Source organism: Odontomachus brunneus, unplaced genomic scaffold, assembly GCF_010583005.1.
Source record: "Odontomachus brunneus isolate Ranch 3 - 2012 unplaced genomic scaffold, Obru_v1 Obru_scaffold_088, whole genome shotgun sequence".
In the NCBI taxonomy this organism is placed as follows: domain Eukaryota; kingdom Metazoa; phylum Arthropoda; class Insecta; order Hymenoptera; family Formicidae; genus Odontomachus; species Odontomachus brunneus.
In genome coordinates, this window is record NW_022639538.1 from 763,526 (window position 1) to 790,543 (window position 27,018).

Genomic DNA, 27,018 nt, shown 5'->3' on the forward strand with positions numbered 1-27,018 from the left:
TATATATATATATATATATATATATATATATATATATATATATATATATATATATATATATATATGTTTTATGCAAACTCCAATCACCCGCGATCGAATCATCGATTTCACGCGCGAAGCGAGACAACCATGCGAGAACGATGTTCTCTCTCTCTCTCTCTCTCTCTCTCTCGCCGATCCCCAGTGATCCACATTTATCCGAACACGATAACTCGAAGAGGATGCCATTAACCGGCCGGCCGGCACGAAGGACGAAGAAGCGTCAAGTAGTCGGATTATCGTCACACACCGGTCCCCGGCGTCGTAAAAGTGTCAGCCCGCACACGAATGGGGATTGCTCGGCCATAACCTGTATCGGACGTTGAGCACGCGGCACCACTCGCAGGAACGAATTCAACGGACTCGGGTACGGCCGACTTACATTCTTGGTGGTCTCCTTGTACGGGTACTCGGGGAATGTGAAGGTCTTCGCGAGGGAGCCTGGCCCTTCCTGCAGGTGACCGACGACGAGGATCAGGCTGAGCGCGAACGCCACCCCCGGCGCCATGTTGAAGAGCCGGCGACGATCAATAGCAGGGGATGGCGCTCCGTTTGCTCGCCACCGCCGGCGAGTTTCGCGCTGGAAAATAAGAAACTTTTGGACCGAATTAACGACGCCGTGCTGGACTCCGAGGGCCGTCGGATACTCCCGAGACGTGTAATTGTCAAACGTATTTCATGCGCGGGCGAGCTCGAGAGAATCCCGCCGTCATAAATCGCGTCTGCCTCCTTTTTCCGCGCGTCCTTCTTGCGATCCTGCGATGGACCGCGTCGAATCCCAGTCTTTGATTTTAATTTTGCCCCCAAGCGAGGAACGCGAAATTATCCCGAGATACTCGCTACCTTCGTTCGCGCATTCTAAAGCTCCATTTTAAATCTCGAGGGACTCTAATGTGAAAACGAGATTTTCATATAGCATTAAAGAGCCGCAGCTTGAAGTCTGGGCAACTGATAGCATTCGTAGATGATAATCCCTTTATGTCAAAATTGTGGAAATCATTGACCATAACTTGATGAGAAAAACTTTAGATTTTCGGTTAGATATTGATATATATTTGTACGAGCCTCGGTAATTTTGTCGGCGCAATTTATATCCACATAACTTGAATACACGAAGAGAATTTTTTGATGAAAATTATACCGTAGAATTTTGTGACCAAGAAATCGACATTCTGCAGCAATGTGTTATCTTTCCATTTTTCATATACGCTACTTATATTTTGGGAACTGAAATGCGCAATTATAAAAATTTCGCTAAGTTCTTAATCAAATTTGTTCCTTAGCAAAATAGACCTTATTGACATTTTATTCCTGCATTATTACACTGAAAGTGAAAATATCTAAAAGAAAACAAAATATTCATTCGGTGGGTATTAATAATATATTTAATAAAATCTAAATTCTTTTATTTAAATAGAACAAATGCTTGCGTAAGAAGCTACGATTTTAAGAAAATGTACATTTATACTTGAAAAATATTTTATATTAATACAAGTTAATATGTTATCAATGTGTGTCCACTGAATAAATATTTTTTATTTCTTTGATATTTGTTCTCAGTATGGAAATATATACTGAAAGAAAAAAATATTAATTGAGATTATACTTATTTTGGGCTCCATTTTTTATTTGTCCTAACACAAAAATGATTGTGGTGATATGCATACATGATTCATTATCATTAATAGTAGTAGAATTTAGTGAATAAACGGTTTTCAAGACCATAATTTATAGTCATTATTTTCTCTATGTGATTATAGTTACAAATACCAAACATTTTTCTTCAGTGTAGTAAAACTGAAAAGAACTTGTACGGGAGAAAACTATCACATTCTCTCCGTGTACGATCAGAATGCGATTTCAGGGAGAAGTAATAGATTTTCCTTTCTTTTCTCCAATAAGTTTTCCTCTTGGCGTCTGTCGGAGAACTTAAGCGACAAACTTAGATCCGTGTACGACGATGTCGCGCGAAGGACGCCGACGCGCGGAACTTCATTTCATAATTTACAATTTGGCAAAATTTTCCGCAAGAAAACCGTCCGCGCGCGCGGAGGAACGGCCGGGAAACAAGGAGCGCCTAATGCAGCTCGCGCAACCGGAATTCCCGAGGATTAATGGCCGTAATATCTTACTTTTCGAAAGAAGAGAAATAACATGCGAGAGTCTTAATTCCCAGTTTATTAATCTTTCCACTTTCAGACTGCTTAAAAAATTCATTCTCCTGATTTTAATTAAAGTATGTGGAAGTTCTACTTATATTTCTTCTACTTATATCATATATTTGCAAGAATAACCGCGGTTCTCTTCTCGCACCCGCCGCGAGAATCTTTAAACCAGAAATGGAATCTCGAGGACCAAACCGCGCCGATAAATATAAATGACAATTGACATGCACATATACTGAGAAAAAAATACCTAGAACTTATTTAAGTAAACAATACTCGATTTAATTAAAGAGAATTTTGATTTAAGTAAATATGTTAATGGTACTCATCTAATAAATATTTATTAATTTTTAAATATTTTTTTCTCGGGGTAGAGAGAAGTTACGTACATGTGCACATGTACGTGACTTCTTTCTATGTACATAACAATTGTCATATATTTTTCGACGCGGCTTCGTCCTCGAAATCCCATCCCTGCTTCAGACTCGAGTAATATGTATTTGCACATCGTAATCACATTGTGTTATACGCAACGCGTATAATACAATAATTTATGCCATTATGTGTGATGTCACATATATACACACACACGTGCGCGCGCGCGACTTTTTTATTTCATTAAACAACAATATTACAAATCGATAGTCCTGCTAAATTGCGAAATAATGGAATCGGCGATGTTTGAACAACATCGGTCCCTTTTAATTAATGTGCCGCGAGGCCGGGCGATCATTCATTAAGTAAACAACGTTCGCGCACACAGACGAACGGACGAAACGATTTTGCAAAACGGCCGAGTCCACTCCGTACGAATCAAAGTCCACGCTATACGAGTGCCGCCGTTACGATTCGCAGAGTGAATAGACACGCGTGAATTCACCGATAACTCCACATAGCGGCGCAGCTGCGATATTTGCATAAAATGTATCGAGGCGTATGCACCAAAGCGCGGCAGCATTTATCGTTTTGGGAATATGTACACGCAAACGGGCGAACGAACGGGAACAGACGGACGGGTGGACAGACGAGACGACGTTTTTGCCGGGTTAGGCGCGTCGCGCGCGCCACCAATTCCGAATTCCGCGCGCAGCTTTCGTGCCATTAATTCGAGATTTCGGCGGCGATTAGCAACAGTTCCAACCCGGCCCCGATATGTTCCTCGTTGTCCCACGGCGTGATGCAGCATTCCGGCGATCGCTCGTCTCCGTCCTCCTTCCTCCCTCCCTCCTTCTCTCACCCCCTCTCATCTCTCTTTCTCTCTCCCTCTCATCCCTCGGGCAATCCGTATCAGAGATGTGAAGAAATATATCGCATCTCTCTCTCCCACTAGAGCGTGACTAGCTCGCCCTATGTGTGAACTCCACACGTTATCTAATTGAAAAAAAAAAGCGTTAATAATCTGGCCGTATTCTTCTGCGGCTTCGTAGCCGCTACGCGCGCATGTGATCATCTCTCGTGGTTTATTAATCGTCAATCCAATTACGCTCTCCGACGATTTCGAGTTTAATTTGCTTCTCCGCAAACCGAAAGAGAGAGAGACAGAAAAGTGAGAGAGAGACAGAAACGAGCGAATCGCTCGATAGGCAAAAGGGCGTGACCTCATGAACTTTGAAGAGAGCCCGTAAGCGCCTCTGTGTTAAAAGTCTCGGGATAAAATTTCATTGCGCTCTGAAGTGGTACTCGGTATTATCCTGTATTACAAAGTGACGTACTCCTGTTTTCGCGAAGCGAATAGTTCTCTCTCTCTCTTACGATCTCTGTGATCTTACGATTACATGGAGAGAGTATTTATACTTATTCTATGTATTTCTCAGTTGCTAAGGTTTATGCAGAGTGTTCTAAATTTGATGTTACATAGGCGAGACCAGAGTTCCTCAAGCCAGAGTTTGGACACCGTCCGCCATTTATAGGGAGCAAGAGAGTAAAAAAAGAAACTGGAGCGTGCTTCATCATTTCAGTTTCAGAGCTTCTCTCTCACTCCTCCACCAGAATCTCTTCCTCACTCCCACTCACGTCAAAAAATGGCGGACAGGATGCAGACTAATCAGGAATCATCACGCTTTGTCTTGACTCTGGGCTAGAGAAATTCTAAGCGGGCCAAATTCTAAGTTAGCTCAAGGTTCACGTCGACTATGTTTTTCGTTTATGTATTTATTGTGAGAGAAACAGTGGAAAAGTAAAGAATCGTAAAATGTTTTTTATCAACCTCAAAAAGAAAGCTTTATAGTTTTTATGTGTTTATTTGTTTGTTCCTTCATAACTTGATAACCATGATTTAAATTCAATTATTTAAAGAGGATATTTTGCAATTTTTCATTCACTGCTTTTCTTAGAATAAATTAAATACTTAACTGACATGACTTTAAATCAATTTGACTCGGCCTCTCCTATGTTATGTTCTTTTCTTAAACTATATTTTAATTTTTATTATATTAGATATAAAGTACTTTACTTGTGTTATATAATGCAGATAGATAGTCGCTTGAGGACAGCGTATCTGGGGCGCTTAATAATAAGCTTAATAATTTTCTCTTCCTCTGGTTGAGAGACAAAGATTTTCTTAATTTTCGGAAAATTCAGCTCACCGTGAAACGTCACGGTCTTAACATCGAGCGATTCGACACGAGTAACGCGATTGCGACTCTGCACTGGAGATTTGAGGAAAACAGTTCAATTATCCGACGGCGACCTTTTCAAATTGCATCGCCGTGCGCTGTAGCATACAATTTAACGGAATTGATTTCATTACGCGAGACGCTATATTTAGGCAGAGTAGTGGAAAGGGAAGGCGGAAACTAATTTGAAACATATAAATTGCCAATTGCCCAATGATATAAAAGTCGTCCAATGATTAAAATTCGCGGCCCGCGATACGAATTGATACGGTCGCGCTTGTACTGCAGATTTCTCTACTGCAAATTTCTGCGCGAGAATGTTTTCTCGATGAACGTGCGCCATTATCCCGTAGGAGTGCCGCGCTAAGGAAATAACGCATCGACGTCGCTTCGAGAAACGGGGAAAACCGAGGGCATTTTAATTACGCGAGTTCAAGCGGTCGCGCATGCATTTTACATAAATTACTCATTTAAATCTGCTCAGTCACATTAATCCGCCGTGTAATGTATATTTTCAAAAGTTATAACTCGGATATTACTGCTAATTATACTATACTTTTTGTTTATTAATCTAACACGGGCCGCTTGACTGATATTTTCCTGCTGCTTGCCCGCAAAATAATTATCGCATCGATTTGGCCGGGCAGCTATAATTACGCAGGTGTTGAGCCTGCGGGAGATGCAGGCTACATATACATACATACATACATACATACATACATATATATATATATATATATATATATATATATATATATATATATATATATCTTTTTTCGCCTCGTCGTAATTACCTTTCCTCGCTCGATTGAAATTTATAATTAAACCGTTAAGCACACACGCAACACACACACGCGCGCGCACACACACATCAGGCATCAAATTTGCCTTCCTCGTTGCCGCGTGCCGAGTATCGAACAAAGATTCCGATTCTCGATTCGATTTATCACACTCTCCCCTGCCAGGAAGTGAAGATCCCCGTTGCGTTTGCTCGGAAAAATAATTTTCCAGTTTGATAGAAGGTTCACATGCCTTTTCGGAGGAGAGTCCGAAAGTTGTTCGCCAGAATTTCCCTTCCGCCGCTAATTTCCACCGTTAACAGACGCTTTGTGCTCTTTTTTCTCTCGTGCAGTAATAACGTGTTGCATATACGCGCAATATTAATTTCTACTTAAATGGAATATATGGGAAACGTCGTCTCGGCACAGCGAATTGCGCCTTGTCGGTACAAACGTAATTAACGTCCTCGCATATACACAGTCCTCCTCCAGCTACGAGATAGAGGGTGAGAGGGCTAGAGAGAGAGAGAGAGAGAGAGAGAGAGAGAGAGAGAGAATAAGCGGGTGCGGTTCTCCCGGGTGACGTATTTCATAGTTAGGACATCATGATAAGAAACAATGAAATACAGAGGGACGATCACAAAATACGGGAATCCTTTGTCGTACGTCTCACTCTGTTGGCGTGGCGGAGCAGGCGCCGCGATGCGCAATACGCCGTCGTGTTCCGACGATAGAGAGCCAAACGCCGTGCAATTAGTACGTATATCTCACTACGAGATATTAATTGCCGCGAGAGGCACAAGACACTCGGGGCAAACCGTCGCAGCGACGGACATGGCGACGACGATGAGCGGTTCTTTCTCGAGCGCGCTGGTAACCGATGCCCTATTTACGAAGTACTTGGAATACGCGCATTACGACGTCATTCATGGTGTGTTTGACACGCATAAACTGCGATGCTACAGCAATATTATGCTTCTAGGAAGCCACGCTTTAGCGGCAAATTTAAATTTATCGTGGCATATAAGTTGCGAACATTTCTTTTCTCTCTCTCTCTTTGCTTCTCTTGAGAAGTAACGAGTACGCTGCTCTCTTAAGGTCAATCAGTGAAAACGTTTCGGATTGAATCAACGAAAAGATTATTTCACTGATAATCAGTCAATATTCCACTAATTTTCATTGAGAGCACTCCACTGCTTCATCTGATATCTCGCTGATCTTGACCAGTGCAATTAAGATTGCACTGCAAAACTTTGTAACACACATATTCATTATATACACTGAGAAAAGATATTTGTAAATTTACTTGTGGGATATATTAAATTTATTTATTTTTTTGGAATAAACTTTATCCTACACACAAATCAATTTCATTCCACAAAAATAAACTTTATTCCACAGAAATTAATTTTATATCCTACAAATACATTTCCTACAAGTATTTTTTCTCAGTGCAAGATGCATCAATAATAGGAACAGCAGCTACTATTAACTGATTTTTTCAGCGAGATATTTACTAATTGCTACTATATCGTACTATACTTATAACTGAATAACATCAGTAAGTATTTCAATGAGGAATACACTGATTGTACTTTAGAGAGTGGAATAATTGCAAAACTTTCATAACGATATATATGTTTTGCGGAGGAATCACTTTGCAACTAAATTGAAACTGAAATTATGAAATTGCCATAACAGCATGTATTTCGTGGAGGAATCATGTTGTAACTAAGTGAATCACTTTGTACTCGCGTGAGTCGAAAGTGAATTGCCAGCGCGTAGCTTCTCGCGAGCTGCCACAAAGTCCGCTTGGCTCACATGTAAATCCGGTCGTGCCACTTTCTTTCCTGACAATTTGACGCGAACTGACATATTTACGTGGCGCTAAATGCAGTGAGAGTTAAACACCGCTGAACTTATCCTCTCCGCGCGATCGGTCTCTCTCGTTCTCTCTCTCTCTCTCTGTCTCTCCCCGCGCCACGTCGCTTGAACGTTGCGCTACGTTGCCAATGCCTTTGACAGCAGCAGCAGAGTCCAGTAGCAGTCCGGATAATCCCGGTGGTAGAATGTAGTAGTGGAAGTTGATTTAATTGCAGCGTAATTAAGTAACAGATGGCAGGACGGCTAATCTAATCGCGACGATTAAGAGACTTGTTCGGGTCGGGTCAGTGCTCGCGCTCGAGTTACCTGGGTAGTCTTACGAGTCCTTTGTTCTTACGTAGGTAACATTTTGATGCGATTCACACGGCGAAAAAGAGCAGCGAAACGTTATCCTCCCGGGAACGCACCATCGGAAAACATTATCCTCTTTATTTGTTTTAATTAAAGCTCTCGCCGAATTCTGGAGCGTAACGCAGCTCGACTGTAAATAGTTTTATTACAGAATTCGTTTGAAAATAACGTCAATTTTGTAAAAAAAAAATAAAAAGAAGTCTTGCATGTTCAACCGCAATTTATGTATATTTATGTACATTCGAGAAACATGAAATATGAAATACAACTTGCGGGGCCGGAAGGACACACTATTCCTCTTCAGACGTAACGATTCGGTTGGGAATCAATGAAAGGAAAGTTCGAACTATATATTGATGTCTTTTCTTCTTTTCTTCCATTGATGCCCAACCGAATTATCACGACTGAAGCGGTGAGTGGCGTGTGTGGAAAGGGAAGCATTCCTTCCGGCCCCGCAAATTGCATTTCAGACTTCACGTTCCCCGAATGTACTCCCATTAGACTTAAAGAATCTTTCTTGCGATGCATTTCAGGACGTAGTGGGTGGTCGCCTTTGCTCTTTTTAATTTATAAATCATAACTTTCACGTTTTATTTCCTTCTTATCCGACGCAGCAGCGTGATATCTTGTTGCATCGAAAACTACCTGTCAAACGTGTCCGTCCACGATCGCGTCGCGGTGCACAAAGCTCGCAATTATATTCATTCATCCCCGCAAGAGCGCGCGTGTATATATAATTGCTAATTCAAACTCAATTTACCAGAGGGGAGGTCCTTGACCGCGTTATCGCCGGCGTTTAGGCCCGCCGTACAGGAAATGGAAGGCCGCGCGCGCAGCGCGAGGTTTGCATTCCGCCGTAAGCGGAATTGCGTGCCGCGAAATTTTGTCTATCGGATCTACCCCTGCGCGGGGATTTCTCTGCGGCCCGCGGAAGGCCGGTGCTGACTCGAACGGAGCGATACGCGGGGGCGAGCAGTCCCTCTTGATTTATCGTTGCATCCTGGCAAACGACGCGGGATGGTCGGAGGGAGAGGCGCGGGAAAAGGGAACGTTGGTTGAAGCCACTGCGTGGTCGAACAAATCCTGGTAGTGTCGAGGGATGCGGGGCGGTGCAAAGCCGCAACATTTCCTCACGTTCGTTATTGACCGTGCAAATAAGGATCGACCGATGATAGGTACGGTCGATCGGCGCGGGACCAACAGATCGCTCCGTTTTTCAAATAAGCGCGAATAGTTCGCGAACACTCGCGAATAATGCGTGTCGACGAAGAGCGTGTCAATAAGAGCAAACGATAATGCGGCAATGAGAGGAAAACGCGAGCGAACAGACCGAGGCCCGACGCACCTAATTGAATCTGAAGCGAGTTACGTCATCGGACGGTCGGTGGGTTTCTTTCAGTTCGTTCTGACGGAGAGTCCCGCGCCACGTACTGTGTCGATTGCTCGACAATGGGCAGATCATTCCATTATTTATGTATACGCTTTGCGTCTCGAGTCGCGTTTAATTTCCTCTTGATCCAGTAAACGCGCGTCTCGAGCACTCAACATGTCGTTGCCGAGTCCGAGTTGGAGTCGCGATGTGTATGTGGGTGTTTGTTGCACGTGGATCAATTGCGAGTGTGAAGTTTTCCTAATTAGTGTCAGACAGACAGAAAGAGAAATAGCGAGAGCGAGAGAGAGAGAGAGAGAGAGAGAGAGAAAGAGAGTGGGGTGAGTCCGACCGCGATTTGCGTAATGGTAGTTTCGTTGGCGCTGTGTAAGGATCGTTAATTACACAGCTTCGATATGGCTTAATGACGCTTAATAGTCAGTACAAGCACGCTCTCCGCACTCGGAACTTCGCAACCTCATTCTAATTCGCGTTGTCACGCATAGAACGGACCACTAGGGCGATCGTTAATTCAGTCTTTAATTAAACACGTCATTTATTCATATACCTCCGCGCGGTATATTTTGAATGCAAATGGCTCATAACTCCCGGCCGATTCGCGATTCGGACGAGTGCGTGTATGCAGTTCATTAAACAAGCTAGTCGAGCTTCAGTGAGCTTCTGAAAAACGAATTCGCGCGGCGCACGTATTTCCTACAATAAAAAAAAGTAATAAAAAAAAATAAAAAAATCACGAAGACGTTTGCATTGTCGCTTTTCTTCAATTTTTCCATATTTTTTGTCAGATCCACCGCGCCAAAGTTTCCATAACATTTCACGACGGCGAAGTAAACGCGTGTGCGCGGCGATTTCAGTAACGGTAATTCCACCCTGCGCCCCTTTGGCAGGAGGGAGGGCGATAGGAAGGAGGGATGACGTATTCCGTATTACGGCGTCATTTGTCAAGGGTTTGGGAAGATGCCAAAACCAGAGCCGCGTGCATCTGACCCCAAGTGCAACAAGTACAATTAGGGAAAGCAGAACTTACGCGAACTGACCTGCGCACGGACGCGCGCGCGGGCTTCCGTTGCAATCGATATGGAAGTGGAGGAGGAGGGCAGCGCGCGTACTGAAATTCCGCTGACCAGAATCAAAGGAGCCGCTTGTTTCCGTTCTACTATCTGCTGCCGGGAGGGGCGACTAAGTTGAAATCGGATTTCCCGACTCCCACCGTTACATTATTCGGGTATGATCTAATTAGTCTTGAGGACCGCCGTCTCCCCGCCGACGAGGAAGACGACGGCGACGATGAACGGCGATACACAAATAAAATTTGCCGCGCGACGAACTTATGGCGTCACGCCCGAACGATCTCTACTGTCGTTATTTATATTTTTATATAACGCGTCTGTAGGTCGCTAAAAGTTCGCGTGTTTGTTTTTCTGCGCTATCAGCCAGATTCGCGCCTCCAGCCAGACAAAAGCGCTCGCGCAGTATCTGTGAGATACGTGTATTTAAATTTCTTGTAGATAGAAAAATATTGAGAGCTCCATTATGTTATGGGAGAACACATAAAATGCATTGTATGCATTTTTAACAAAAATATCAGTTTCAGAACTTATAAAAACAGAACTAAGTAGAAATTCAATCTTATCTAATAGCGCATTCTTGTTATTCGAGAAAGAATTAGTCACATATCTCTCAGGTGAGGTGCCAGCGCTGGAGTAACAAGTTAAAAACATATCCAAACACGTATCTATTCTTGTTGTTTTGATTTTCAAATACGAATATTTAAACTTTTAACATAAAAAAAATTATTGTGTGCTATGGTACTGACAGCTGCTTACTGCAAGTTTGTAGTGTAGTATATGTATAGTAGAAGTATATATATATAAAATATGCTCAAGTAGAAAAACGTTTTATTGGCTAGGAAAAACATCTTTCCAGGAAAAACGTTTTTATTGGCTTGTTAGACAGTAATTGTTCAGAAATTCGATGGGAAAATAATGGCCAGCATTTCTTGGTCACATATTGGCCAAAAAGTAGGCTATAAAAAATGGTAAATAAATATTTGATCAATTACTCAGAAACTAGACAAGAAAAAAATGGCAATTAAAATTAAAGCAACGATCATTTCAATAATGAATAAATTTGCACACACACACATGGAAAGACCCTATCTTCTGAAACACAAGTTTCACATTACTTTTATTTTGAACAGTAAAATATAATATTGTTGCGCTCATTTAAGCTTTCGTTGGTTTGTTGTCACGGGAAACATGCTATTTGTTTTTCCAGGACTCGACGCCTCGTTCACACCGAGACAAACGATTGAAATCGATTCTCGTATCGATTCTCGTCCCTGAAAGCGCAATCTGCAATGTGCAGAATCGAACGATAGAAACTATCTGGAACAAACAAATTTTATATAAAAAAGATATACATATTTAAAGATCAAAACAATAAAAATACCCAAGATTGGGCGCGTGTCCGGCCATTAGGTATACTTACATCGCATGAATTTCGCCTCGAATGTCGTTACGCAATCACGGCTCGGCTGGAAACAGGCGTCTAATTTATAATTTTCACGTAAGTCGCGTTCCTACTCCTCCCCCTCCCTCCCTCCCGGAGTAATGTACGCACGCACGCGCACACAATCTCCTAAGTTCGACGCGACGACACGTCGACGCAAACATTGTCAGTTAACGAAGATCAAGCGATAACAAGCTTCTGCAGCGATTTAATATTTGTCGAGGCGCAACGGAACGAGTGTAAAATAATTGTCTGGCAGTCTGCGTATTAACGCGGTCGGACGCGGGCGAGCATTAAATATATGTAATAATTACCACGTTCGCGAAAATGGAGATATCTTCCAGGACGCAGCTCGACGCGACGCGATTCGAATGAATAGGCAAGAGTTCGTGCTGTATTCGTTATTTCCCGTATATCTGTATAACCTGGCAACGCCACGCGCGGCGCACGTACCCGTACATATTGCGGCATAAATTACGCAGACGTTACGCGCGATTTTACGCCGTCGTGGAGCCCGCATATATTGCGATTTGCGTTCGCGGCTTGCGCCCGCCGGTGCGCTTTCTGCAGCGGAGTGGCAGACGATGTGAAAAAGCGACGCTGAACGTCGGAACGCGCGGAAAAGAATGAATGACAGGCCGAGGCGCCCCTATTTCTCGTTGCCGCCTTGGCGTTTTAGCGTCGCGGCTAATTTCGCGCGTCTGATTTATCCTGGTATCGCGATTACAAACAGCACCGTGACAGTGTCGTCGACTTATTGTCGTCCCGAAACTTACCTCGAGATTACACTATTCAGAAGGCACAAAGTTAATAAAATTGTTCGATGCGTTTTAACGTATAAAATTGATCAAATCGATGCCGCAGTCAATAATCCGCATAGACATAGTCTTGAAATCTACTAACATAGATTAGTCTCGATTAGTTTCTAACAGTAAAATTTGTTTTTCGATCGAAAAATCTCAAGAAAGAAATTTTCCTGGATATCTTCAGAAGACAAATTTTCCTGTGGGATACTGAACGTCTAATATATATATATATATATATATATATATATATATATATATATATATAGGCATAATCTTAAAAAAAATCTACGGCACAATCCCGACTTTGATTATCAATTAGTTACCAACAGTAAAATTTGTTTTTCAATAATTCTCGGAAGAGAAATTTTCTCGAACATTTTCTTGCGAGATATCGAACGCAACCCAAAATTCCCAAGATTGTGACGACCTTTCTTACACTGTCATATAACACATACGACTACGATACTTCGCGACAGTCGCGGGAAATTAATTGACAATAAAGTGTACGCGGCGAGAAGTTACACACGCGTGGATTTATCGTCAGCCAAGGTCGCAGATCCCGTATTTATCATAGGAAACGCCGCGCGTCAATTGTACCGTGTATCCTCTCTTAGTGAATCTCATTACCTAAACACGTTGCCCAATGGCGGGCTAGTGTCATATAAATTTGCAACACAATATCACTTTATCATTGCATGACATTCACCGGGTATGAATTATGGAATGAGGTGCACGTCAGACTTTGTATAAGCCAGCCCGCGCCGGTGGCTAACACGCCGGGGCAGAAAGTGATATCAACGAAAATGATGCTCGTTCGGGCGATGCGACGGCATACGGAATTATAATGCGCGCTACGCGTTCCTGCGCGCTCGCGTAAGGACACGCCACGGGAACGTTGAACGGTGTCGCGAGTGTTTACGACACGTAATAACCAATTACATATACGACAACCCGCGGTCCGCGAACCAACAGACTGGACAAACCGAGCGAAATCACGACGGTGCTGCGCGTTGCACGCCCGACATTCTCGATAGGCGCTTAAGGTACGATCGATTCTAAATTAAAGGGACCACTCGAGTTGCGGAGATGTTAATAGGCAACACGATCCCACCCGCGTAAATTGATCTGTCGAGCGGGATTTTAGTTTAACGATTTAATGAGAGAATCGCGGCAGCGCGGAGCGAGCAAGGGCGAGGGAGAAAGAGGGAGTTAATCAAATTGTCACGAAGAGGAAATTCAGCGCGCGAAGATTTTAAATAATTCAACGTGTACAGGGTGAGTTAATAACTATTGCTACCTCGAATATCTTCGAAGCGAGGAGCAAAATGATCTTCAGACTTTTGAAGAGTTATTCTGCGTAGAAAAAAGAAGCTTTTCGTGGCGGTTGTGTCGTTTCTCTGGCAGAAGTAACTTTGAGCATCTCAAGATCGCCTTTATCTTTTGCATCGAAGATATTCAAGGTAGCAGTAGTTATTGACTCATCCTATATAACTTTCCCCCAACTTTCCCCCACGTGTATGTTGCACAAGTAGAAATAGCTCGCATCTAGTAGAGAGACGTTTTTTCCCCTTGGCGATCCCCGCTCTTCATCACTCGTCGCCTGTACTCGCGACTCGAGAGCCAGGCTATCCGGGAAACTAGAAGCCTGCGCTCAGTAATATGGAAAATGGGAAAGTTCCTCGCAGTATGGATTTCCTTTCGAAAGGACCAGCTTGCGATATATATATATATATATATATATATATATATATATATATATATAAAGTTTATTATCGTCCCGATACATCAGAAGTTCGTCCGATCTTTCCTTTGAGGTATTTATTCATTCGTGCGCGCTTCCAGCAAGCGCGCGTCAGGAGAACCGGTCAAAATACGATGTTTGCGCGGATATAAAGCGAATAAATTTTATTCCTGCCGCGCCTCTTTCGGCGCCGCGGCGTTTTTAATTATGCGGTTATTAGCGGACCGTTCGGGCGCGATCGGAGGATTAAAACGCCGCGCCGGCCGCGGGAAAGTTTTCGCCGAGCGAAAGTTACGTAAGTGGCGGAAAAAAACGAACTTTCCTCGTTATTTTCAATCGACATTGCTGGCGCGCCGAGCAAACACTCACACACCTACATATATACGCTCGTTTCGATCGAGCCGCGGTGAATTATGTCGCGGCTGGTTTTTAAGTAAATTCGCGACGCTTTTCTGTTCGCCCGCATTCGTGAACGAGACCGGAAGAAAGAGAGAGAAGGGGGAGAAAGAAAGAGAAAGAGATTTCGTTAGCAGCGCGTTGCGTTTTTGCAATCGAGATCGTCGGAAAAGGCAAGCGATTTTGTACTCGCGGTTCGTGCTGCGTAATAATAAAAAGCAGAATTATTTTGCAATTCATCGCGTTTGTCGAGTTAATTAATGTATTGTCCCAGTCCCCGCGGAGAGGTTTGCGGTGCGAAACGTTTTCTCTCGTTTTCTATAGCTCTTTTCTCCTCTCTCACTCACTTACTCACACACACACATACACTGTTTCTCTCTCTCTCTCTCTCTCTCGACGGCGCCGCGTCGCCGAGTGAATGTGAAACTCGAAATGAAAAATTCAAGTCGCGTCGATTACTATCGGCGGCCGAAATCGTGGCCTGCAAAAATGATCCCGCGCGCGCTTCCGGTTTTTATGATATAATTTATAAACTGCGCACACCCCGCTTGTGTGTGCACGCGCGCGTATGAGTCCGAGATAATTGCGTTCGCTTTGTGTGTGCATTCACATTCGTAAACATTCTCGTCTTCTCTCTGGCAGGCATTTCGAGAGTGACTGTGTTTCAGAGAGTTACGATATATCTGACACCGTCAGGACTAAACACAAACATCCCTTTATCGACATGCTTATCAAGCGTAGTCTGCTCAACCGTCATATCTCTCTCCAAAACTGTTGTCGTTTTATCCCTTTTCTTTTGCTACGTTCGCAAAGACCGTCTGATGTGACTGTGATGCAACGAGTATTCTGCATCGAAATTTTGCTCTTATTTCCGACCTCAATATTCTATTTAACATTTACTCTGATACTCTATATCAATCTTTTTCGATTCTATTTAACTTACTGACTTTATCGAAAGATCCTCTTTTCATCAGAATTTACAAGTGGCATTTTTTACCAAATAGAAAATTGCCACTTTCCATGAGTATTCAATGTAACATTGAATATACTCAGAACATACCTTCAGAACATACAGATGTTCGGATCGAAAGAGTAGGTTTAAAATTTTGATTCGAGTATTCATAGAAGGCGACGATACTCACGATGTTTAAATGCACATTATCCTGGTCTGCGTTGTGCTAAGCTCCAATAGAGACTAGATACGCATCATGACCGTTGACTATCCGGTTAATATTTTAACAATTTGATACATTATATCGCATCAAATCGTATCGTACTGTATCATATTATGTCCGAGCATGACGGGAATAATTGAAGGGACCAATGAATTTTAGCCTAGTGAATGTTAAGGTTCATTGAATCTTATTGTATACGCACAGACACACGCGCGCTCCCACACATACGACACGTATGACAACGGGAGCATCGCGGTGTATCGATTTTGACGTATCCTAGTCAGGCCAATTTCATCGGGTTGTATGTTCGCGTGCGGCGGTTTTCCGCGTCACCGCGAATATGATTATGCGCGCCGAACGGGGGCTACGTCATCGAAAACAATATCGGCGCGCGCTGCAATCTGATTTTGGGTAACAATATTCGCAAACGAATGCGTGCGGCGCGCGCGGTCGACTACGAGCAGAGGCACCAACGGATGAACGAAACGAGCGAGCGAGCGAGCTGGGTGCCGCGGAGACCGTAAAATCGTGAAGCGACTGCATCGATTCCGCGGCGTGGAATTGCAAACGGTAATTAAAAGAACGTGCTAAACGCCTGCGCTCACGGTGTTATACGCGAATTTGCAGCGTCATATTAAAAGAATATGACGTCTCTGTCTCTCTTTTTCTCTCTCTCTTTCTCTCATGTTACTTTATGTAATACCAATTGTTCCAAGATATAATATAATATTTCAGAGCTGAATAAATACTGTACTCTAATATCTCCTCTCTCTCTCTCTCTCTCTCTCTCTCTCTCTCTCTCTCTCATGTTACTTTATGTAATATTGACTGCTCCAAGGAATGTAACATCCTAGAGCTGAATAAATACTCTATTCTACTTTAATTTCTCCTCTTTCTCCTCTCTCTTTTCTCACCTTTCTCATTCTTTCTTTCTCTCTCTTTACCTCTCTCCATCTCTCATGTTACTTTATGTAATATTGACTTCTCCAAGAGATGCAACATCCCAGAGTTGAATAAATACTCTATTCTACTCTAATCTCTTTCTTTCCCTCCTCTCTCTCTCTCTCTCTCTCTCTCTCTCTCTTTCTCTCGTGCGTATGTGTGAACTGAGTCGATTGAATACACGGGGCCGACGTCCACGCCGAATCTCGCACAATCGAACGCGCATAAGCGTGTGTAGCTGAGCCGGTTAGGTTTTGCAGCGTGCGAGCGAGCTTTGATTGATGATAAAAGTGTTTATTGACCTGCGCGCAGCGCAGATGCAACGTTCCTCTATTTTTGTCCGAATACGGAGTTTGATTGATAGCGCGCGCACGCGCCTCCCGCTTGCTGGTATCAGCCGCGAGATGATAAGGGCCTTCGGCGCGTGCATACAGTGAAATTGCACGCGGCTTCGCCGAGAGATATTTTTTATACACTTGTTTAATAATTGGCGCGTTGGAAATCTTTCATTAGGTGTATCGTTGCGTAGTGTGTGCGCACATGTCCATCCATATGCAAACACGTGTACGTAGGGATCATATTTATGGCGCTGCCGATAATAATACTACCGAATAATATGATATTATAATTTTACGTTAACGAATTTCTATTGGACATTTATCGAGAAAATATGAGTCGCATTAAAGTAAATTAAACATTTTCCGCCCAGGATTATCGCATACGATAACATCGTCGTAAAATCATACAGATTTAATCCGCACGGCCGTTACGCGCGCGTCATTAAAAGCGCTGCAAAAACATTTGCGCTTTGCAACACAGTAAACAAATATTCAAACAGCACACGTCCGTTGAGCGCGCTTTCGTTTAACGTATAATTAAAGCCAACATTTGCACTTCTCCGTGAAAGCGTCAAATTTAAAATCGCTACGGTCGCCAGGAAATTTGAGCGAATTTTATACGATATCGTCGAACATATCAAACGGAACTGCCACATAGTGATTTTTTTTACAATATATTTCATAAGCTTTCTTCACACCCTTTTCATCGCACACTCTCTTTCCCCTTCGACTATGTCTAGTGAGCAAAGTCCGTTTCTTTAATCATATTTTCTGCGCTTTCTACACACAAAGGGAATTTTATAATAAAACTTACTATAGAATTTTAACCAAAAAAGAAGATAGATTTTTTTATATTTAGATTAGGTTTGTGCTATTAAAAAATTCGCTATATTTCTAGCAAAATTTACTTTGTTCTTTAGCAAAATAGACTTTACTGATAATACATTCCCTTGCACTGCTAGAAAAATAGTAAAATAAAATAAAATTTATATAAAAAAAGACTATATATATGTTAGTACAAGTAAATATGTTATTAGAGTAGCCATTGCAAATCAATATTTTTTATTATTTAGATAGTTTTTTCTCAGCTTGTATCGCTTTCTAATCGTTTGTATCGTGTCAACATATACGTTACACTGAGAGAAAAAAATTGATTAATGTCATTAAAATCAAAGTTATTTTCGGCGTCAATTATGCTTTCTTGTTGCTCTAACAAAAACAAATAGTATTAGTAATTATGTTCACAAGGTCACTATCTCACTATAATACTTTCTAAATTTCTTAAAGTGAAATATCACTCGAAAGAAGCGAAAAGCGCGACAGTATTTTCGCACGAGGTGACAGTATTTTCTTCGTGTACTTACCGCGTTCTCTCCTTCTTCCTCCGTTCCTCTCGATCACTTTAGTAAACACTCAATTACTTTAATAAAAAGATCCCTCGACATATTGTCAGAAATGCGAACAATATCGCGGGAATCGATACATCGCGGGGGTCGATACGTGTCACACAGGAATCGATGCATCGCGGGGATCGGTGTGTATCGCGCCGCGGAAAAGTCGCGATCAGAGCGCCGCGATCGCGCAGTAAACGCACGACGAGTATGTCCCAGGAGAAATCCGAGAAGACACTGTGCACGGATCGTCGTCCCTTCGCGATATATCGGGGATTGTTGATCGGGAGGACGCGCACGAAAAACACGCGAGTAACGCGACGAACGGCGCGAAGTTGCGCGCGCGACGCGGCGGCGACAGTAGCGGCGCGCGAGGGGGAGGGGAGAAAGCGCGCGCGACCTTTAAGGTCGACGCCGGCTGTGGCGCGTCGTAGACGGCAGAATCGCGCGAGCCACTGTGCCAGTCGGACGGGATTCCGTGTCACTCGTACGAGAATTCGTCGTGACCACGCCGTCGTACCGTCGATCGCGCGCGGGGCTGCTATTGACGTGGTGCCTGCAGTAGATAGCAGTCGTGTTGCAAGGAGGAGAGCCGTACAATACGTACGTCACTCGTGTTTTCTTTGTGTGTGTGTGTCGATCGCGATCGCCGTGAGCCAAGCGAGCCCGCGCCGCGCCGCCATATTATTTCGTTGTTCGACCGCACTTCGTCGTGTGAAGTATGTTCTGCTAAATCTCACTGTTGCTGCGTGCCTGTTGTTTGTTGTCCAGCGGGTGCATCCGCGCTGCCTCCTCTCGAGCGTGCGCGACGGTACGAAAGTAAACGGACCAAAGGACCGAGAGTGGTTGGTGCTTGATCAGTGTGCCAAGTGCTTTGTCGACCCCGGCCGGACCCCAGGATCGCGGGGAACCTGAAGGCAGTCGCGGAGAAGACGTCTCCTGTGTGTAAGTGGAGAAGGGAGCTGCCGCTGCTGGACGACTCCTGCGGACACGGGTGGTGAGTGAGTTTTTCAGATTTCTGTTTACGTTCCGCGAGCGGACGTGCCGAGCGATCTCAGGCCTGTTTACATGTGTGTGTGTATGACGCTTCGTGTCAGTGAAGAATCGTCTGTTGAATTACGTGGCTGAATTACGTTGAAGCTCGGCGTAAGTGGATTGGAGTGAGAAATAAGTTATTCATTTTTCGCGAGTGTGAGAGACATATTTTCGGAGCTGGAGTGCAGACGTGACAGAAAGTGAACTAAATTATTTTTATTTCTCACTCCAACTTACATCAAGCTTCGTGTAGAGTTGCTGACGAGCCTTTAGGTGCGACGGAGATTTTCGAGCACACGCTACAGAGTTCCGGCCTAATCGCCGTTACGTTGAGACGTGTTCGAATACATTCGAACCTGATGTTCTTGGAATTTGTATCTCGGTACTTTGGATGAAAGAACCATAGAGATAAGTTTGAGTCCAAATAAAATAATAAGAGACAAGTACACATTACAGGAATTATTTTAGTATTCGGAACTGAAATATTCGGTACATACGATTTTTACGACATTACCGTATTTTTATCTGTGTCGAGTACACATTAAAAGAGCAAAATACATAGCGGAATTTTTTTGTTGCAGTTTCAAACATTTGGTTCATTCAATTTTAATTGATTTTTGGTTAGGTCGATCGAACTTTTGTATCGGCAACAAAATCCCTTTTTCTATGCAGCTCTACTCGCGGAATCGTCGCATAGTGTTGTTTATACACGTACAGAGTGTAAGCGTATGTTGCGTGTTTCGTGATCTTGTTTTCGTCGACGGCTCCTTGCAAGACCCCGTCGCTCTGAAAAGTTCTTTCCGAGTCGTAAACAGAGAAATAGATAGCGAACTGACCTTTGCGCGGATGAACACGGGAATGACAAAGTCCTCTCGTGAATCATTTTATTAGGATTTTATTTCCACAGTTTAACCTACTCGGGGAATTTTTATTTCCATCTATTAATATGTGCGTGTAATGCTGTAAATTTTTTTTACAACGTAACGAATAATAATACCCAACTGCTCTAACTTTAGCTTCTCTCGATTTTTTTCTCGAAATTACGGTCGACTCTAAATCAGAGAAACTGTTATTAAAATGAAATAGGTTTGAGATCGCAGTCGAACGTTTTTATATATTTACAAATAAATAGTCCGCTCGCGCGTACAATAAAGCGCTTTGATGTTGTCCAACGTGTTATGTCGAAGTTTTTGCGACTTAATCATAATTATTACTCATTAATTCAATTATTCATTATCACTTTATTATATATATATATATATATATATATATATATATATATATTTAATAATTAGTTTAAGTCGTGAGATATTTAATAAATAATTCAATTTGTATTAATTTAATCACTCTCTGTCTTTCTCTCTCTCTCTCTCTCTCTCTCTCTCTTTCTAAATTGTTTTGTAGTATTCAAGTAACATATTCTCGTTTGCATATTTAATCAATTATAAAGTTTAGTTTTTTTTTTGAGTAATAAAAGATGTCAACGAATGACATATGATGTAAGATATTTCTTTCTAATGCTGACGTATTGGACAGCATTCATGCGCTCGATTTGAACAAATTCTTATAAGACTTTACGCAAATATGCTGCAGGAAACAATCAGAGAATCGATTTATATAAAATAATATTTTATATAAATAGCTTAGATATTTGAAGAAGAACGTTTACTAATTCAAATATACAGGGTGTCCCGTAACTGGTGGTACAAACGGCAAGGGAGTGATTCTACATCAAAAAATAAAACGAAACATATATACCCCGCGAATTTTCTCGAGAACGAAGCCTCATATGAGGCTTAATAAAAATTTTATTCTAGGTTTCCTTCGTTATCTTTTCATGTAGAGTCACTAACCGTTCCCGATTGCACCACCAGTTACGAGACACGCTGTATATCTACTCGGTGACGCAAGCATTTGATCCTCCGATTGTCTTCAGCGCGGTGCACATTGGGAACAATTCATCGGAACAAAAGCACGTTTTGCTGTTTGATGATCGTCAGGGAAACAGATCGAGTAGTTATCGTTGAAAATCACTTCTCGTCATTTGTTTCCTTAACAAACGCATTGCCTGAGATGCAAATCGCATTTGTCCCCGTCTACTTAGGTTAAGTTAGTTATGTCTCCGTTACAGAAGTGTTGCTTAAAGTAGCAACTTGAAAGTAACGAAACATTTGTTCTCGGGTTCTTTTGCCGTCCCATGTACCGCGGTAAACCCTTTGTCGCGGGTACTCTGGCATTCCGTTAAATTAGCCCAACTTTTTCCCGCAGTGTATGGAACGCAAGCTCGGAATTCAGCTTTTCACGCGGAGACGTATCACTTATCTTCAGCTTGAATCCCGCCTTGTTTGACTATTTCAGTTAAACGCGATCGTAGTATTAACTGGGACTTGGAATCGAGTTTTAAAGTTAAGCGTCAGCTATACGATTCTCGTTTGCGCTCCGTTTTCTTAACGCGTTGTGCTAGAATCAGACCGCAATCTTCTCGTATTACTGAAAGCTAGATTTTACGTCGATTGATTACTGCGAATTTTCCAACAATCCATTCTGGTATTTTATTAAATTAACCAAACTTTTTCTCTCAGTGTATAAAACGCAAGTCACTTTATCATTTTTTTGGGAGGGAGGAGTCGGAAGATCGCCTTAAACATTTTTTTAAGTACAAACATTTTTTAAACACTGAGAAATACTGGCGATTACGAGATGGAAAAAAATTCTGTTCTTGTTTTCCGCTTCCTCTAAAAGAATGTAAACATGGTCTGTGTCTCTGTCTTTGTCTCGGAGATCTCTGACGATACTCTGCACTTGAAAGATCAACGACGCGAGTACAACACAGTAGCCATAATGATATTTCGCGGCGTTGTGTCAAAGTGATGTAGACAGATTCAGCGGAGTCTTCCGAAAACGATGCTCAAAAAACGGATCGTACGACGTGCGACTGAAAAAGGCAGTTGTATTTTCGGCTATCTCGATTAAATCGACGAGTAAACGATTTTAAAGGGCCTCCCGATATACGTTACTGAGCTTTTTGGATATCTGGCGGTATTTCAGTCTGATAAATCGTCGTCATGACAACGTCGCATAAATAATCACGGCGTGTCGAGATTAGCCGGCATTCGGCGTATAATCCGGGTTTTACAGAATTTCGAATTTATCGGAAATCAAGTAAATCGGATAGATCAATTTCGATGTGAGCGCAACCGCCTGCACGCTCGCACTGTGCGAGCGCAATTTCCAGAAATAAGCTGTCGCGCGGAAATAAAAGCCGGCATTTCCCGTTTCGTAGATAACAAAAGTCCTTTCAAAAAAATCTCTCTCTCTTTCTCTTGATGTAAAATGCAGTCGATCTGTCGCGCTTTATCACAATATTTGCTACAACAATTTGTAAGATAATGCAAGAGGATTTTGGAGTCCACGCGGCCTTCCCGAGCTTTTTCGATTTCTTGATCAATTTTTATTGACATACGATTGAAGCTCACGTCGAGTCGATTCCAGATATATGACTCGCTAATCTGAGCCTCTAACCGTTTTCGAGAAAAATGGCCCAAGAGCCCTTATTTCAAAAGAGACGTCGCAAAAAATTGGCTTAAGCTCCTTTAAGGATGGATCTTCGTCGTTCACAAGGACCTGCCAGCTGATACTTGTCTTCGTTCGCATGACGCTATCTGTTGAAACTGTGACTCTCTCGGATCAATTCTATATATACGCGCTCTCTAAAGAATACAATTGAAATAAAAAATATCTTAGGCAAGTGATAGAATATTTCAATCAAGTGTTGAGAGGATAATAATGTTTGACAGCGTCAACGCACGCGTTGGGTAGGTTTCCCAGTCTTTCGGACCATTTTCCTTGAGGACGCGGCAAGAGACTCGTATTAGAGGGCTACGTATTCGGAATCGACTCGACATGAGAGCTGTCAATTCGTTAGTAACGAATCAATTTATTATCCACGACATGCACCAAGATTTTCACGACTGAACGTCGCGGTTGTCAATGAATGAGCCTTCGATCGGGCCACGTGACGCGTCGTTTTGGGCGTCGCTATTTTGAGCGCCGTCTATCGTCCTTCGCTCTCGACGGAGGCGCATCAACGTCTGAGCGGGTATGGATTTCGGCAGTCGTTCCCACCGACGCTCTCCATCGGCCTCATGCAGGTCGGCCGCGTTTCGCGTAAACCGAGAGCGAGTAAACGAGCTTGGCGAAATTTATTTATACACCCGTCGAGCGCGAAGCGTCCGCTCGGAAATGCACTTTGCAACGTTCACGGCGTATGCGGCGCGCATATTTCACGACATGGACGTTTAGGAGCGCGGAATAAATCGGGCGCGCAGCGCGCGAAGGTCCATTTGCATACAAACGCGACGACGCAACGCCGCTCGCGATTATGTACGCGGCTGTACGCGAATAAACCATCCCGGCCGTCCTTTCCCGCGTCCGAGCCTGCCGGTGATCGCAACTCGCGATTCTCTCTTATCCGGGTCCTGCCTCGACGTCGATATCAAAGGCTTCCGTGCGAAACCTTAACGTTCATTGCACTCGCTGCACGCAGGAAAACGCATTCGAGCAAGTGTTATTTATCTCTCCTGAGTTTATTATATCTCTCGTAAACTTAAACAAGTATTATTATACATAAGTATTATTATACATAAGCGTAAGTTTATACATACAGTACATCTCAACTCTCAATCATATAATTATTTCTCCGGAGGAGAGGAAACGAGTTTCACGCGCGATATCCAATCTAATCGCGAAAACAGCGTGCATAACGTGTAACTCCCGAGCCGCGGGCTTTCTACATCGAGATTCGGGCATTACTATACTTGAACCCCGTGCGAGTGAACATTGAGGTCAAGACATGGTGAAATACGAGTGAAGTTCGCGGAACAAAGCATAAATATCGGTGCGCGACTTGCACGTAGCGGGAGTTGCCGTTATATGCATTATCAGAACGATTCCTATCCTCCCCCTGCTTGTGTTTCGTGTTTTTATCGGGCAATATAATGTTTGAACGTGAGTTTCTCCGCCGTGCTCTTCCATGCACATCGACACGCGAGTACACACTCGTTCGTTCTATTCTAACGTCCATTTAGTGGCTCCTTCTTATCTGACCGGGTATCGGTGATGTCATACACCGCACTGCCTCTTATCTCTCGCATTCTGATATATCCTCGCACACAAGCTCTCACGACGTGGACTTTATTCACACTTCGTCGTCGGTGCATCACACTTCCTGCCGTTAATTCGGCGAAAACACGATTACGCGAAATCCCGGGAGAAGACTTGCATAACATTCTCGGAACGTGTGGGGAGAGAGAGACGCCGGAATATGGCTCGATCGGCTCTAATAGCTGCGGATTAGATGGCAACGCGTGTCAAATGCCATCGTCGTCGCGATTACGTTTTATCGAGCCAATTGGAAGACGCTCGTGAGATCATTCGGTTCGCCGAATATGTTTTCGTCTTTTTTTTCACGGTACGGAGAACGTCGTGTACCTTCCTCCTCCACTGAAAGGGAAGAAATATCTGAAAAATATTTGTTGAGCACTAATCACATATTTACATAAATTTAAAATATTTTGTAGGATAAACAGTTGTTTTCATAAAAAATAACGATCTTAGGAAAACATATGTCTTCTTATTCTCCAAATATTTTTCTCACACGCTGAGAGAAATAAAATCTGAGAAATAAAAAATATCTTTATTAATAAATATATTTAATTATTTTATTAATACTCTTACTCTATTTATGCCTTTTATTAAGGAATGTATAATATTATTAATATAAAAATATATAATATAAAATAAAACATAAAATAATAATATAAAAAATATATAATTGTACCATTTGTATCTGTATGAATGTAATATATTGTCATTACAATATATAACATAAGTTATAAAATAAACAATCGTAAGTAAGTAGAGAAACAGGGCGGTGATGTGTTTCATAGAAAAATACATCTCCTTGGAAAGAAATTTTTTCTCAAAGTGAAAGTATATATATATATATATATATATATATATATCAGTACAAGAGTGAGTATATTATTATTAGCCACCGCGAATAAATATTCCTTAGATATTTGCTTTCTCAGTTTCGCGTTTCCCATATATTTTCCATCCTGGGTTGCCTGTTTTCTTCTCTTTTCCGTGTGCGCTCTCAATCGGCGAGATCCGTTTGTTGAAATCACGCTGCGTGAGTTCGCGAAATGGCAGAAAGAGAGTCGGTTCTGGGTTTGCGACTCGCGGGATGATTCTGCGATCGTCGCGCAAGAAGTTGATTGACTGGCGCGGTCGCTCCTTTTGTTGTCGCGCCGGATCACGTTCGACCGGATTTCTGAAGGACTGCTCGCTAATGTCGTGCATGTCTGGCCATCGGGCCTCCGGTAGCTACCTCCGTCTTATCTGCGACCGAGCGCGCGCGCTCGCGCTATTTGCATTATCCGATTTCGGTTCTATCGCTGACGTCACCGTTAAAGCCGGAGCGTAGGGAAGGTGTCTGCATTCTGCCATGGCGCGCCGGTATTTCGATTTCGAAAGCGGAGTTCGAAAAATACCAGTTTAATTAAATTCCTGTAATTTCATCCGTTTGTTTAATTTTTCGACGGCCTTTTCGTTTGTAGAGGAGACGCGGCGGGTTCGATGAAACTTGTGTGCGCGTGAGCAGAGTTTCTGTTTTTTTTTTTTTTTTTGGCGAAAGATCGCAAGTGAAAGCGCGCGCGAGGCGACATTAGCAAATCTCGAGCTCACTCGAGTTTATCGTTGTAAAGAAAAACATATCTCTCTTTATTCTTGCACATCCCCGTATTTTTCCCCGTGCACGGCCGGCCGTTAAAAAATTATACTCGACATCAGCGAGCTACGATAAATTAAACTTTGGAAAATCACTGACCGCGCTTTTGGCCGTATTACCGTAATTTCGATCGGTCTCCAGTCAAAAGGATACACAAATACGCGCGCGCACACGCACACGACCACACATATGTTCACAGGCGCACCTGCATATCACTGGAAATTCGTTTGTTGCGGATCTCGTGTGTTTTCAACATCACGAAACAGTACTCTGCTTTCGTTTCGTTGCATGACGAACAATAATAGTAATCACAGTCGCGCTCTGCTAATCGCATGGACATGTAATCAGTATTCGAGTCATGTTTTTCATCGGAAAATGGAGCGCGGCCCCGCTTCGTCTCACCTCACCTCACCTCATCTCGCCTCGTCTCGCCTCACCCCGCGTCGCGACGCATTCGCTGAGATAATATGCCGTTCTATGATGTTCGTTATTAATAAATTGCCGACGCGATTTTTCGCGCGCGCACGAGGAGGATATCACGGATGGAGAGAAAAATACCGTAATAATTCAATATCGATATTCGCGCGCGTTCCTGCATTATTCGACGGGGTTTCGACGGGAATGAATTTTTCGCCCTTGCCCGAACTGGAGGGGGGGGGGGGGGCAAAAA

At 42.9% G+C, this 27,018-nt stretch overlaps 2 protein-coding genes across 4 annotated transcripts in view; one reads left to right on the top strand and one right to left on the bottom strand.

Annotated features, from left to right (window-relative positions):
• Nucleotides 1-18,995, bottom strand: part of LOC116848062 — a 27,436-nt gene extending 8,441 nt beyond the window's left edge. The window contains exons 1-2 of one of the 3 annotated variants that reach the window (XM_032823810.1): nt 18,497-18,995; nt 422-619 (exon numbers count right to left, since the gene is read on the bottom strand). In XM_032823810.1, coding sequence (XP_032679701.1) covers nt 422-547 — 126 coding nt within the window. In that variant the 5' untranslated portion in view covers nt 548-619; nt 18,497-18,995. Of the gene's footprint in view, nt 1-421; nt 635-18,496 lie in introns of all 3 variants that reach the window. The other 2 variants (XM_032823809.1, XM_032823808.1) reach the window with 2 other exon arrangements.
• Nucleotides 18,996-19,380: 385 nt separating this feature from the next.
• LOC116848061 (RNA binding protein fox-1 homolog 2-like) overlaps nt 19,381-27,018 on the top strand; it is a gene marked incomplete at its 5' end in the record, with an annotated part of 462,314 nt that continues 454,676 nt past the window's right edge. The window contains one exon of the mRNA XM_032823807.1: nt 19,381-19,520. Coding sequence (XP_032679698.1) covers nt 19,381-19,520 — 140 coding nt within the window. The remainder of the gene's footprint in view (nt 19,521-27,018) is intronic.